At 32.3% G+C, this 15,363-nt stretch overlaps 1 protein-coding gene across 3 annotated transcripts in view; it reads left to right on the top strand.

The window, feature by feature from the left end:
* EPHA3 (EPH receptor A3) overlaps positions 1-15,363 on the top strand; it is a 360,460-nt gene that overhangs the window by 306,314 nt on the left and 38,783 nt on the right. For all 3 annotated transcript variants that reach the window (XM_058731685.1, XM_058731684.1, XM_058731686.1), the window contains exons 12-13: positions 9,002-9,063; positions 11,435-11,644. In XM_058731685.1, the coding sequence (XP_058587668.1) occupies positions 9,002-9,063; positions 11,435-11,644 (272 nt within the window). The remainder of the gene's footprint in view (positions 1-9,001; positions 9,064-11,434; positions 11,645-15,363) is intronic.

Raw genomic sequence — 15,363 nt, 5'->3', positions numbered from 1 at the left:
GCCATACTAGTAATAACACTGAAATATTTTCTGATGAAGACCTTGTTTTAATTTTTTTTAAGTAATGATAAAAACACAGTAGTAGTAAGGATTGGGATCCTTTGTTCCTCCAGGGCCAGACCATACAACTTAATGTTTTAATAGTCAATTAGCTATTTAGTCTCCTTTATAGCATCCTCACCGACTGGTTGTCCAGATCTTGAGCCCCACTAAGGAGGAAATGCATTTGTACTTATGTAACCATTTTTCTTTTAACCCAGTTTTCATAAGATTTTCTTTATGCATTCACTATTATGTGCCCGAAAGTGTACTATGGACATCATTTCATTCTCACTACTACCCTGTGAGTTAGATACAAAAATTCCATTTTACATTTGAACAAACAGTAACTACAAAGAGCAAGTCGCTTGTCTAATTAGAAAGTGCTAGAGATGGCATTGGAAACTTGGTTTGTTGGTTTCACCTCTGTCTCCAACCGTGAACAAAAATGGGTTTCTAATTTTCATCTTGTCTTCTACTTATTCTTTTATATCTTGATTTTTTTTTTAATTTTCCCTAATAATTTTTTCATACCAAAGACTCCCTCAAGCTTCAACATTTCTCTGGAGATTAATTTTCTGGAGATTAATAACCCTTAACATCTAAAACAAAATGTAAACACTCATAAAGGGCAAGAATCCACGTTACTTCTAATCAGTGACTAAAATAGAACCTGGATCATGCTGGATACTTAAGTTACCAATGTCAAGGAATAAAGACACTGATTGATTGATTGATTGATTGATTGATTGAATGAGGAACAGAGCAACATCTTCTTCCTATAGGTCTTTCTTCAGTGTTTGTTCTTTAAATTGAATGCATGAAGTGCAGTTGTGTAATTGCATGTATCGCTCAGAGTGATGGAAAAAAATCATTATATTTTAGCATGGGCAGAATTATCACCTAACTTCAACACCTACACCTAAGAAAAAAATGAGATAAAAATGACAAACTAAATATTAGGTTTAAATTTACATTCATTGATAGGGTCTTATATTTTATCAAATGTAAATTGATTTTTTGATTTCCAGTGTTATGTATTATTGAAACTAATTTGTTACATTTTACTAGATGTTACCTATAAATTCATTTACTGGATGAAGAGCAATATTAAACCATAATTATTATGGCAGGATTTCTTGAAATATAAAAATGAAATAATCAAATATGAACTATGGTCAGCTGACAAAGAGAATCATAAAACAATCCCCAAGACCAAAATGCAAAAAAAAAAAAAAAAGTTGCATTGAGGAAAAAAAGACTTTAAAAACCACGGGTATTATCCATTAAATACCTTATTCAAGTCTGATTCTGTAACATTCTAATATGGATTACAACTGCTTATTCTTAGGGTGAAAGTTCTAAATTTGATATATCTCCCTGGTCATATAAGCATGTAAGAGGCTGCCAAATCTGACTATACAGATCCCAGTCATCTCATATAGTGTGAACATAATAGGGTAGCAGACCTAGAATTAGATTTTGAACTCTTTTAGTGGCATATTTAAAACCTCTAAGTCTGGTACCCTATAACATCGGAGAGGAAACAGCAGTCCTTAGAATAAAGTTAATATGTTGCATTTAACATATAAATAAGGCAGTTTTATCACCAGAAGTTATTCATCCACTCCTGTTATTTTCTTTGTTCCCTGAGAATATATGACTATTAAAACAATCCAATTGCAAAGTTTAGAAACACACACACACACACACACACACACACACACACACACCAAGAGTGATGTAGAGCTTATAATTTAATAAACAAACCTGTGTTTTAAGAAAAAAAAACAATTATATCGGTATCTGGATTAAGAATCAGAGGATCAGGGGCACCTGGGTATCTCAGTTGGTTGAGCATCTGACTCTTGGTTTCGAGCCTGACCTGAGCTGAAACCAAGAGTCAGATACTCAACCAACAGTCTGTGCTGACAGCATGGAGCCTGCTTGGGATTCTTTCTCTCCCCCTCCCCTGAATGTGTGTGTGCTCTCTAAACAAACAAACAAACAAACAAACAAACAAACTTTAAAAAAAAGAATCAGAGGTTCAGAGTTTAAGTTTTGACTCAACCCAACTGGTTGTGAGACCGTTGGCGAATCAAACCAGTCACAGGGACTCATTTTCTTCACCTGTAATTTGGAAGAGCAGTTCTACTTCACTATTTCCAGATACTTTAAAGATCAAATAAGATTATGTAGGAATACATTGTTAAGTGAAATAGAGCCATGAAAATCTAAATTACCACTTCTGGTAAGCTTGAGATTTTATCAGTTAATCTTGGCTGTGTAGAAAAAAAAATTCTTGAAACAATTCCCTTTTTTGCTCAATGATAATTTTTTAAACTACTGCTATTAATTATATGCTTGAAACACTAGGTCTGTTATAATGTATCATTTTCAAGTCTTTTAGAGAAAGCCCTTTATTCAATCATTATATTTTCATTTATTTGAATTGAGCCATAAACAATTTTAATGATACGTTTTGAGCCTGATGGTCTTAAACAAGAGAAGGTGAGAGAGTCTCTGATCTTCAAAGTAGCAGAAAGCTGGGGGCACAGTCTGTGCTCAGAACTTGGTACTAACATGTGTTATCAATTTTAGCTGGAGTTCAAAAAGATGGAACTTGTTTTTAGCAAATGTTTGATATTTCTGCCATCACACCATTAGTCAAATGATGTTGATACTCCAAGAAGACCTCCATTGGCCACTATTCACCCAGTGAAATAAAAGGAATTATACTAGATAAGGTTGATGTGTTTTTGTATTTGGAGAGGGATTATTTTCTGAAAATTAAAAAAAAATAATAATGCAATTTAACTATAACTTTGCATCATTAAGGAATACAGTGAGCAGAACATTAGGACAATTTCTCATAATTAAAACATTTCTATGCTGGTATGAGCATCCACCTTCCACCAAAAGCTTAGTCATTTGTTTGTTCTTTTCTATCTCCTGCATATATGATTAAAAAAATATCGCTGAAATAAGACATCATTCTGTGGTGACGATGTCAAATTCTTGCTTTGTCCTGTTTGCTTCTCTCTAAGAGTTTTCTTCTGTACTTATCTTAAGGGTACTAACTCCCTGTAGTATTTAAGATAGTCCATATATGTGTTATATTTATTTTATTAATAATTTGTAGAAGTAGTTTGTTAAAACAAACTCTGGTAACCCAAGTTCTCATGCGTTCATGACTAATCTGAGAAAGGAGTCGAGAGCCTCTCTGTCTTAGTGTCCATAGCAACAAAATTAGGAAAATCTTTGCTGAATATATTGGAGAAAAACATAAGACAGGGAATGCTATTTTTACATGCTTAAGAACTTTATTTTTTCAACATTGCCCATTTATATCTTTTGGTTGTGTTGGCCACATTTGAATTACAAAAAAATATGTTGTTGTCTATTTTCCCCATTTAAATAGTATGAACTTATGATATTTTTGAAAGGTTAAATGCAACTTAACAACATTTGTTAGAGCATGACACATGTTCCCAAAGACTGACTTTTAAAGAGCACTAGTTTAAATATACAATAACTCTCCTAAAGAAGAGCTATAATTATATACTTACTTAATAACTGTCTGAGTAATTCTAGTCATACACAAATTCTTGCAGAAAGTGAGAAAAAAAACCACCCTTATTTCATGAGGTTAATGATATCTTGATACTAAAGCATAGAATAATATTTTCGGAGAGGAAAACAACTGTAATTCATGAACAAAAACTCAGTAACACTGGAGTAATTGTAAAGCATAGCTAACAATGTATCATAGAAGATACTATATAATTCTCAAGTTTAGTTTATTCCAAGAAGGCAAAGTTGGTTTACTATTTAATCATTCTGGAAATTCACAACATTAATAGAAAAGAAAAAGCCAATCTCGATGGATGCAGAAAATAAACACCTTAGTTTAAAAAGTTTTCTTAGCACATCCTACATAGAAAATATGTATGTTTGATAAATGTAAAAACCCCAAAACAAAAACAAACAAGCCTACAAACATCATATTTAGTAGTAAAACATGAAAAACATTTATTTTAAAGTAGAAGTGAGAATGCTACTATTATAACTTTAATTCATTAATATACCTAAGGCCTTAATTTCTGTAGTTAGACAAGAAAATAAATAAAAGGTAGAAGGCCTGAAAAGGGAAATGCTAAGCTGTCCTTATAAAATCAGACTGAGCACATTCAGATTACTATATTTATTAATTATTGTTGTACTTATGCAAATAAGCTTTGTATTCAAAGGGAGAGTAGAAATATTGCTCTTGTCTTTTTTAATTTAAGTACGGTTGATGTACAATGATATATTTGTTTTAAATGTACGGCATATTATTGACCATGTTGCCTATGCTGTACTTTTATCTGTTCCTGTCTTTAAAAGTATTAAATTTTGTTTCAAATTAAGCACAAATAAATTTTAAAAACGTAAAGTCAGCTGAATGTAAAGCATTCAGCATACTGAGATTGATGGAGCATGGTTGTTTAGGAAGACTTGGGAGAAAGTGTTTCTTAGCCTAATTTTTAAGAAAGAGATTGTCCTTAGACACCCTGAAATGATAGACATGAGACGATCAATTTTTTTAAATGTTTATTTATTTTTGAGAAAGAGAGAGACAGAGTGCAAGTGGGGGAAGAGGCAGAGAGAGAGGGAGACACAGAATCTGAAGCAAGCTCCAGGCTCTGAGCTGTCAGCACAGAGCCCCACGCGGGGCTAGAACTCACAAACCGTGAGATCATGACCTGAGCCGAAGTCAGTCGCTTAACCAACTGAGCCACCCAGGTGCCCCGAGATTATCAGTTTTAACTGGCACTCTGCTAGGTGCTAGTTTTAGAACATAACCAACATGGAGTTGGTTCCTGCCCTCATTAACTCCTAGACTAGTGGATGTAATAGGGGTCATTTTGGAAATGAATAATGTCTTGATTAAAATTGAGTTTGGAAAAGATTACCCTGTAGTTTTATATGATAATGGGAACCCACAGAAAAACACTCTAGGTCATCACAATATCTCTCTCAGTCAGACATAGTACGTGAAAATCTAAGACCGAAACATTTTCTTTCTAATCAAAAGTGATTCTAGTCTTTTTTCCTGGGAATAATGAGGTGTATTTGTCAGTTTTTTTAATTTTTTATTTTTCCTGTGTATGCTTTCTGGCTTCCTCCTTGATTCTCGCTCCATGATACTAACAATGACTGCAGGCTGCTAAGGTCAAAATTTTGATTTTATAAACCATACTCCTGTGTTTAGAGTATGTTTAAGTCTTTTGAAAATGAGACATAGAGAATGTGAGATACAATTACCGGTAATAGAAATTAATAGCATTTCTTTTGAAAATGAATTAAATTTCAATAATTATTTTTAATTTTATTTTTTTAAGTAATCTCTACACCCAATGTGGATCTTGAATTTACAACCTCAAGGTCAAGAGTCGCATGCTCTACACACTGAGCCGGTCAGGCACTCCAATAATTTTTAATATTTCAATCATTGATAAATACTTTTTATGTTTTAGTGAAAACATTTTAATCTAAAGCCAATATTTATTTGATAGTTGAAATAAAAATCTCATGTATGGCTGTATATTTATTACATTTTCCGGCTCTTCTTTTTATAGAAAATGTGATTAGAAAGTTGTGGTTGGAATACATGGAGCTGAACATGGAAATCTTAGTTTTCAAAATCACATTTCTTCTGTCATCAAACAGTGGTTCATGATTAGTAATATATCTGAGCCACTGGGGATAGTTGAGGAAATGAACCAACTGACTGTAACAGACTGATTTGTTTCCTGTAACCCTTTAATTATAAAAGGTCATAATTTTATCTACACTCAAGAATCAATTGAGGAACAAAAGCAAAATTCCTCTGCACAATTTGCTTTGCTCATTTTTATTGGAGTTTCACTTCAGCCAGTTATCCCGCAATAATTTTGGTGAGTTTAGTATGGATACTCAGATGCATTTTAGGATTTCTGAGGGCGGCGAATGATACAAGCTCTTGAAAATACATATGAAAGAGCATGCAAACTTGGATAGAAATACATTGCATCCATGTATGGATGAGCTGATATTTTACGATTTCCAGCTGTATTTAATACATGTTAGAACTAGTTCTCACCACTGTCATGGAGAGTTTCTTTTCCTTTAACCCTATTTATATAATCAAAAGCACAAGTGAAACTAAGGCAGAATAGACACTTAGACACTTGAAAAAAAAAAAGAAAAAAAGAAAAAAAAGTTAAAAATTAAGGCTTTCCAAGGTAGAATATTTGTGATTTTGTTTATTCTTTGTCTGTACGTTTGGGTTTGCTGCATCTTTGAACTTAATGTAAAGCATATTTTCAGACTTGCCCATCTTAACTGATGTGTTTACAAATACCTAAAGTTTAGAGCTAAATACAGCCTGATCTGATTTCTGAATGGTCATGGGGCTTTGGCTTAATTGACTGGTTTGATTTTTCAGCTACTTTTATTTCCCTTGCCAAACATTCCACTAGACATGCTAACAAGAAATGAAATGGTCACAGGGCTGGGAGCCAGAAGGAAACGAGTGATAAGCAAAGGTCTAGGTAGTACAAAAACACAGTAACTGGCCACTGTAATTGACAGTTGGCTGTATGAGGCAAACTATCTATGACTACACTTAATGTATGCATTGAATTTTGCAGGCATATTATTCTTCACAGAATTGTATTAAGGCAAGAACATAGAAAATTATAGTGATTATAGTGATTTATGGAGAACATGCCTATGAAGGATTTCATTTATTCCTTCATTCATTTATTTGTTTGTTCATCCATTCTTTTAATTTCGGGTCAGTCTCTGGGATCAGTCTTCAGACAGTGGATTTATCAGTTCAAGAGAGATAGAAGTTTCCAAGGAAATGTTGAATCTTCCTTTTTGTCTTGAATATTGTCAAATCCGTGCTTAATTAGAATTTTGAAGAAGCAAGTTCTGGAGGCTTAAGCCTTCGGATAAATGGCTTTTCAGACATTTACCACATTAACAAGATATATATGATGTGTTACCCAAAATATATAACTAAATCAGTATCTTAATGGAGGATAGATTGGTATATCAATTGATTGTTACATATATAAAAATTATCTGAAAATTATAGAATTTAAATATATTTTACCTCTCATTAAATAAGACATATAGCTTGGGATGCATTCAAATGCTAAATATAACAAGTATAACCTGCATGATACCAAGCCATAATTCATAACTAGTGTGAGTTAAGAGTTTTTACCTATGAAAGGACCTATGAAAGCAAGCAAAGAACGCTATTTTCTATCACCAGAATGGCAAACTAACTTTCATGATATAGAAGGAGATATGAGGAAAGCTTAAAAGTGTACTCTGTATTAGGGATGCATCGATATTTGTTAAAGAGCAATTTGCTCAGTCTTTCAGCAGTGCTCATTCAAGACTTGATTCAGGTTCTCCTGACATGGAAGAAAAGTAATTTGCCTTCTTTTTGTAATAGAATGGAATTATATTTAAAACAATATTACAGCAAAAATAAAGGAAGAGAATTATATTGTAGTAACAGTGTAGGCTTTGAAATCAGAGACAGCCATGTTAAGGATTTGCTAGAGAACTAGCTAATTATGTAACCTCAGCTAGTTTCTTAAATCCACTATGCTTTTGGTTGAGGGCATCATAAAATGGGAATAATATATGTTACTAAAGCATAGGATGATGTGAAGATGACGTGATATAATGTATGTATGTAATATATATGTGTATATATGTAATGTTATATAATGCTAACTATGCAAAAAATTTACTAGTGTTTCCCATATATAAAAAAATATCCATCTTCCATATTTATTTTTTTTTTTGAAAAGTTCATTTTGCGTTACTTATTTTCCAAGTTGTTATCATAACGTATATAGAGTATATTTTCAGCTTTGTTCACATGATATTAAAGTGTAACAATAATGTAAAATGCTAGGCTTCAGAGTTCTCATTTTAATTCAAAATAATCCATAGAATTAACACCCAACGATCGTATTAAATTATTACCCATGGCCTAACATATATTCTATTTGTGAATCTCTATATAAATATACTTAGCACTTTTGTATCTAACACTTTTTCATATTTTAAATGTTTCCCACAGCATAAATTTCCAAAAGTAACAGCATACTCTGTTCAGGTCGCTACTTTTGATTTTATTACTTATTAGTTGTATGACATTGGGTAAGTTAATTACCCTCTATCTCAGTTTTCTCATGTGTAAAATGGAAATGACAATAATAAGTTATCATATATAAAACAATTAAACCAGCAAAGTGCATACAATAAGACCATATAAATACATTTAAATGCTCATTAAAAGGTATAATGGCATTTAAGTCCACATATTTCTAAAATGGTTATTATAAGTTACTGCCAACAATTTTAATTTTATTTTCCGTTTAAACATGGATTTGATAATTTTTAATACATTAATTATACAGATTTTAAAAGTTATAATTATTAGTCTTAATTGTTTTATGAAAATCATATGTAGGATCCATGAAGATGGGGACTTTGATTTACTTGCTCTAACCAGCATAAAAAGGAGCACCTAGTCCATAGTTCTATAAATATCTGTAGAAAATACAAATGATTGTAGAAATCCTGGCTCTATCTTGGGCTGGAAAGCAGAAACACTTGATTTTGTAGATCAGCTGAGATGCAATTAAAGGGAATAAAAGGGGTATATATTAGGTTGACAAAGAGCCATGCCAAATAAGCCAATTTAGATATCATAGGTTATAGGCCCTTGTTCTGGAAACCAATCTTCTTCCTTTTTTTTTTTTTTTAGTTTTATTTTCTATTGAAAAATGTTTCTTTGTTAAAACTGGGAAGATAGTTTACATTTTTTTAATTCATCAGGTGTATCATAGTGTATTCTATATGTATTCATCGCATGATATTTGTTTGTTATTTATCATATATCCAGGTAAACCAGTTATGATTGTCACAGAATACATGGAGAATGGTTCCTTGGACAGTTTCTTACGTGTAAGTAGAAGATTTTATATATATTCATATATCTCTTATACCTATCTATCTATATACACATATGCATAAATGTGGAATGAATGCTAAAGATGTTAGAGGCAACCTCTCGTATCTTGCCAGCAACTAGATAACAAAGTTTAAAGTGGAACTGAAATTTGGGGGGTCTAAATAGTCAGAGGAAGACTAAAATTGCATCTTTATCTTGCAGTGTCCAAGGTTAATGGCTTATATTTGTAAAACAAATCTATGCAATCTGCTTCAGCTTTTTGTACTGCCAAGATTCACATTGGCTAAAATAAAAATTAAAAAAAGACTTTTTAGTAAGACACAAATAACACTGATACAAGACAAATATTCTCTTGTCTTCACTTAAAATAACCTCAGACTGCTATAGGAAGAACATGTCTCGCTCACATAGAGCTTTGGTCTCAGAAAATGAGCAAGTGTTACAATGCCAAAGCAGTCTTAATTCAGAGATACCATTTTGGTATATGTGCTGCTGAAGCAAGCACCAGAGACACATTTTGGTAATAGGTGTGCATCCGTATCTATTTTTTAAATATTTAAACTTAGAAACTTTATTTTTTAAGTTACTTCAGTAAAAATTTGTTCAAAGAAATGCAAAAAAATTATGGAAAACAAGGCACTGCCAATCACCAGTGACTGCAGGGATTAAAAAAGACATATACTCTGTCCTCAATATGCTTTCAGCACTATAGTAGGGTGCCTGAGTGGCTCAGTCGGTTAAGCGTCTGACTCTTGGTTTTGGCTGAGGTCATGATGTCTCAGTTAGTGAGTTTGATCCCCTCATCAGGCTCTGTGTTGATAGTGCAGAGCCTGCTTGGAATCCTCTCTCATTCTTTCTCTCTCTCTCCCTCCCTCTCTCTCTCTCTCTCTCTGCCCCTCCCCTGCCCATGCTATTTCTCAAAAATAAATAAATAAAACTTAAAAAATGTTTTTAAATAAAATTAAAAAATGAATTCAGCGCTATAGAATAGAGATAGGTAGAGAGAGAGATAGACGATAGATAGATAGATAGATAGATAGATAGATAAGGATGATTCATTATCATGGAAGAGAATTCTAAATTTTCTATAAATGAGAAATTGTATTCCTTATTTTAATATTCACAAGGCAAACAATTTTTTAATGTTTATTTATTTTTGAGAGAGACAGAGAGAAAGAGAGAATGCGTGTGCACATGGGGTAAAAGCAGGGAGGTGGGGAGAGAATCCTAAACGGACTCCACACTATCAGTACAGTGCCCAATGTGGGGCTCAAACTCACTAACGGTGAGATCATGACCTCAGCCAAACTCAAGAGTTGGCCGTTTAAACTACTGAGCTACCCAGGCACTCCAAGGCAAACACAGTTTTATCAGCAATTATTTTCACAAGCATTTCAAAAACAAATATTCTTCAAATCAGGTCATAGAAACCATTATAATAAATATTCTTTTAAAATGTTATTGTGTATATATAACTAAACATGGAATTTTATAGCTATTTATCTATACATGCACTTATGCACATATTTACATATGTATGTATGTGTATTTGTTTACCTATCTATCATATAAATCATGTATTTCTGTTTTTTTAAGTTTATTCATTTTTGAGAGAGAGAGAGAGTGAGCGAGCTGGGGAGGGGCAGAGAGAAAGGTAGACAAAGAATCTCGAAGAGGCTCCATGCTGTCGGTGCAGAGCCCGACCCCACCACCTGTGAGATCATGACCTGAGATGAAATCAAGAGTAGGATGCTTAAGCCCAGTTCCCCTTGTATTTCTATTTTAATCAAAGTAAATTGGAAGTTTTTCTAAATACAGGACTCTGACTTGTGTTTTGTTGTTTTCCATTTTATGAACTATAACTGAAGATTGAGTAGAAAAACAAATACTCAGTAAATATCTTTGACCAATTCTGAAAGAATTATGATGATTTAAAAATTTAACATCTACCTTATTTGAAGCAATTAATAAAATATCTGGAAAATTAGAAGGAAGAATGAACACTCAATCAAACAAATATGTAAAACTAAAATAGCCCCAAGACTCATTTCATTTTGTTGTTCCTGAGGTTAAAATTTCTGAGGAGTTTGTATGTCACATAAAGACCATGAAAGGTATGGTTTTGAACCTGAAGTCAAAGGATATTTAGGGTCCTTCTTGTTATGAACTATTTTGTGATGCAGCTACTATGCTATTTTGTTTTAGCCTTATTTCTGTTTATTCACATAGCTTGTGAGGCTGGGGTGCTTGGAACTAAAATGTATATAATCAGTCTTCTTGCAATTCAGTGTGTGAGATTTTAACCAAGATTTATCTTTAAGAAAGAGCAACACATCTTAATTGTATATTTGAAATACTTCTCAGAAACACGATGCCCAGTTTACGGTCATCCAGCTAGTGGGGATGCTTCGAGGGATAGCATCTGGCATGAAGTACCTCTCAGATATGGGTTATGTTCACCGAGACCTTGCTGCTCGTAACATTTTGATCAACAGTAATTTGGTGTGTAAGGTTTCTGATTTTGGACTTTCACGTGTTCTAGAAGATGACCCAGAAGCTGCTTATACAACACGAGTGAGTAACTTTTTTTTCTTTTCTTTCTTCCTTTTTATCTTTGTTTCCCACCTTGTGCTATGTTGATTTGCACAAATAAATAGAAATCACCTCTCTCCATGCTGTCAATTATATCTTCCCCCAAAGGAAACATATCCTTTAACATTAAAATACTGTTACTTGTTCTGAGAAAATAGATGGTCACTGTTTATAAGGTGGCATACCTCTGTCCAATTAGATACAATTTTAAAGCATTTTAAAATTCATGTTTATATAAGTAACACATGCTCACACTATAAAAATTTCAAAACAAAGCAATAAAAAGGAATAAAGTCATCCATAATTCTGCCACCCATAGAGAACACTTGTAACTTTGTCAGTTAATTCTTCCAGATTTTTTTCTACATACCTATTATACATACCTATGAATGAATATGTAATTAGATTAGGATTATGTATAGGATTATTTATAACATCACTGTATAGCCTTTTTTTCTCTTAGCAGTATATCTCTTGAATGTATTTCATTGTCAGTAAGTTTGATATATTCTACTACTGATTTACCATTTAAAAAATTAACCCCTAATTATTGAGCAAATTAGTATTATATCTATCTTTTCTTTCTTTGTTGTTTATTATTATTATTATTATTATTATTATTATTATTACTATTATTATTTTATCATGATAAGTGTACTCTTTAATCCCCATCCCCCTACCCACCTCCCCTCTGGGAAACCATCAATTCGTTCTCTAAGAGTCTGTTTCTTGGTTTGTCTCTCTCTCTCTTTTTTTTTTTTTTCTTTGCTTGTTTGTTTTGTTCCTTAAATTTCACATATGAGTGAGATCATATGGTATTTATCCTTCTCTGACTGATTTCACTTAACATTATACTCTCTAACTCTATCCCTGTTGGTGCAAATGACAAGCTTTCATTTATTTTATGGCTAAATAATATTCCATTGTGTGTGTATATATATATATATATATATATATATATATATATATATATACCATTGTATATATTCCATTGTGTGTGTGTGTGTGTACATATGTACACACACACACACACACTGCATCTTTATCCATTCCCTATCTATCTATGGACATTTGGTCTGCTTCCATGGTTTGACTATTATAAATAATGCTGCAATAAATATAGGGGTGCATGTAGCCCTTTGAATTAGTGTTTTGTATTTTTTGGGTTATACACAGTGATGTGATTACTGGATCATAGGGTAGTTCTATTTTTATTTTTTGAGGAAACTCCATACTGTTTTTGCATTCCCACCAGTAGTGCATGAGTGTTCCTTTTTCTCCACATTCTCGCCAACACCTGTTGTTTCTTGTGTTTTTGATTTTAGCCATTCTGACAGGTGTGGTGTGATATCTCATTGTAGTTTTGATTTGCATTTCCCTGTGATGAGTGATGTTGAGCATCTTTCCATGTGTCTGTTGGCCATCTGGATGTGTTTTTTGAAGAAATGTCTGTTCATGTCTTCTGCCCATTTTAATTGGATTATTTGTTATTTTGTGTTAACTTATATAAGTTCGTTATATATTTTGAACACTAAACCCTTATGGGATGTGTCCTTTGCAAATATCCTCTCCTATTCAGTAGGTTGACTTTTAGTTTATTTTTTTATTGTTTCCTTCACTGTGAAGATGCTTTTCATTTTGATGAAGTCCCAACAGTTCATTTTTGCTTTCATTTCTCTTGTCTCAGGAGATAGATCTAGGGAAAAAAGTTGCTAATGCCGATGTCAGAAAGATTATGGCCTGTGCTCTCTTCAAGGATTTTTATGGTTGCAGGTCTCACATTTAGGTCTTTAATCCATTTTGAGTTTGTTTTTGTGTATGGTGAAACAAAATTGTCCAGTTTCATTCTTTTGCATGTTGCTGCCCAGTTTTCCCAGCACCATTTGTTGAAGAGACTGTCATTTCCTATTTTATATTCATTCATGACTCCTTTGTCAAAATTTAATTGACCATATGATTGTGGGTTTATTTCTGGGTTTTCTGTTCTATTCCATTGATCTGTGTGTCTATTTTTATACCAGTACCATACCATTTTTGTGATGCCTCCAAATGTTTGTTTTGTTTTTTTCAAGATTGCTTTGGCCATTCGGGGTCTTTCGGGTTCCATATAAATTTTAGGATTGTTTGTTCTAGTTCTGTGAAAAGTGTTGTTGGTATTTTGATAGAGATTGCATTAAATGTATAGATTGCTTTGGGTAGTACAGACATTTTAACAGTATTTGTTCTTCCAGTCCATGAGCATGGAATGTCTTTCCGTTTCTTTGCATTATCTTGAATTTCTTTCATCAGTGTTTTATAGTTTTCAGAGGACAGGTCTTTCCCCTCTCTGGTTAAGTTTATTTTTCTACATATTTTATGGGTTTTGGTGTTATTGTAAAGAGGATTGTTTTCTTAATTTCTCTTTCTGCTGTTTCATTACTGGTGCATAGGAATACAACAGATTTCTGTTACTGATTTTGCATCCTGTGACTTTCCTGAATTCAGATACCAGTTCTAGTAGTTATTTGTGAAGTATCTAGGGTTTTCGATATATAGTATCAGGTCATCTGCAAATAGTGAGAGTTTTACTTCTTCCTTATTTAGATTCCTTTTATTTCTTTATTGTGTCTAATTGCCGTGACTAGAACTACCAGTACTATGTTGAATAAAAGTGGTGAGAGTGGATATCCTTGTCTTCTTCCTGACCTTAAGGGAATAGCTCTCAGTTTTTCAACATTGAATATGATGCTCCCTGTGGGTTTTTCATATATGGCCTTTATTATGTTGAGGTATGTTCTCTCTAGACCTACTTTGCAGAGGGTTTTTATCATGAATGGATTTTGTACTTTATCAAAGGCTAGCCTTTCAATATTTCATACAAATGTATAACTGATCCATCTGTATTCATAATCGTATGAGTCTGATAATTTTCCTATGATATATTCCTAAAAGTGGATTTTCTGTGTCAAAATTTTGTGCCTGTTTTAAAAGCATACTTAACTATATCCTGATAAAACTATATATTATCATTTTTGGTATTTATTAATTTTGAAAAAATTATACCTAATTGTTTTAATTTGTATTTAACTTGATTCAAATGCATCTGATTATTTTTTCATATATTTATTGACAGATTTCTTTGAAAAGACATTCCTTTATAGAGTTTTTTTCATGACAGACAATTTTAGAAAATAAAGATATAATGATCACTAATGATATTACCAGAGGTAACCAATTTTAACATTTTATTTTTTTCCTTTCAAAATATTTTCTACACATTTTCATATGTAAATAATTACCAATTATGTATATAGTTACAAAAATGGGATCATATTATATATATACTTATATATAAAATGATTTCCACTTGTCAACCCAGTATTTTCTTTATACACACACTCAATGTTGTTATGTAATCTGCCTGTTTTAACTTAAAATATAAAATGTGGATTTTTCTAGATGATTAATTTTTTATAATATCATTAAATAATATATTGTACTCCATTTTAATCATGTACATTATTTATTTATCCAATGCACTATTAATTGAGCAGCGTTCCAAAGTTATTGCTTTTCTTAATACTTTTAATACTTTAACTTAATAGTTATTGCTATTCTTAATACTTTGATGTAATCCTGATAAATGGTTCATGTCTGGTCATGATTATTTCCTCAGGATAAAATTTCGGAATTACAATTGTCGAGTCAAAATGTGTACAAAT

The sequence above is a fragment of the Neofelis nebulosa genome, chromosome 5, assembly GCF_028018385.1.
Source record: "Neofelis nebulosa isolate mNeoNeb1 chromosome 5, mNeoNeb1.pri, whole genome shotgun sequence".
NCBI classification, from domain to species: domain Eukaryota; kingdom Metazoa; phylum Chordata; class Mammalia; order Carnivora; family Felidae; genus Neofelis; species Neofelis nebulosa.
The sequence above is the reverse complement of the archived record's forward strand: the minus strand, read 5'-3'. Positions and strand labels throughout refer to the sequence as shown.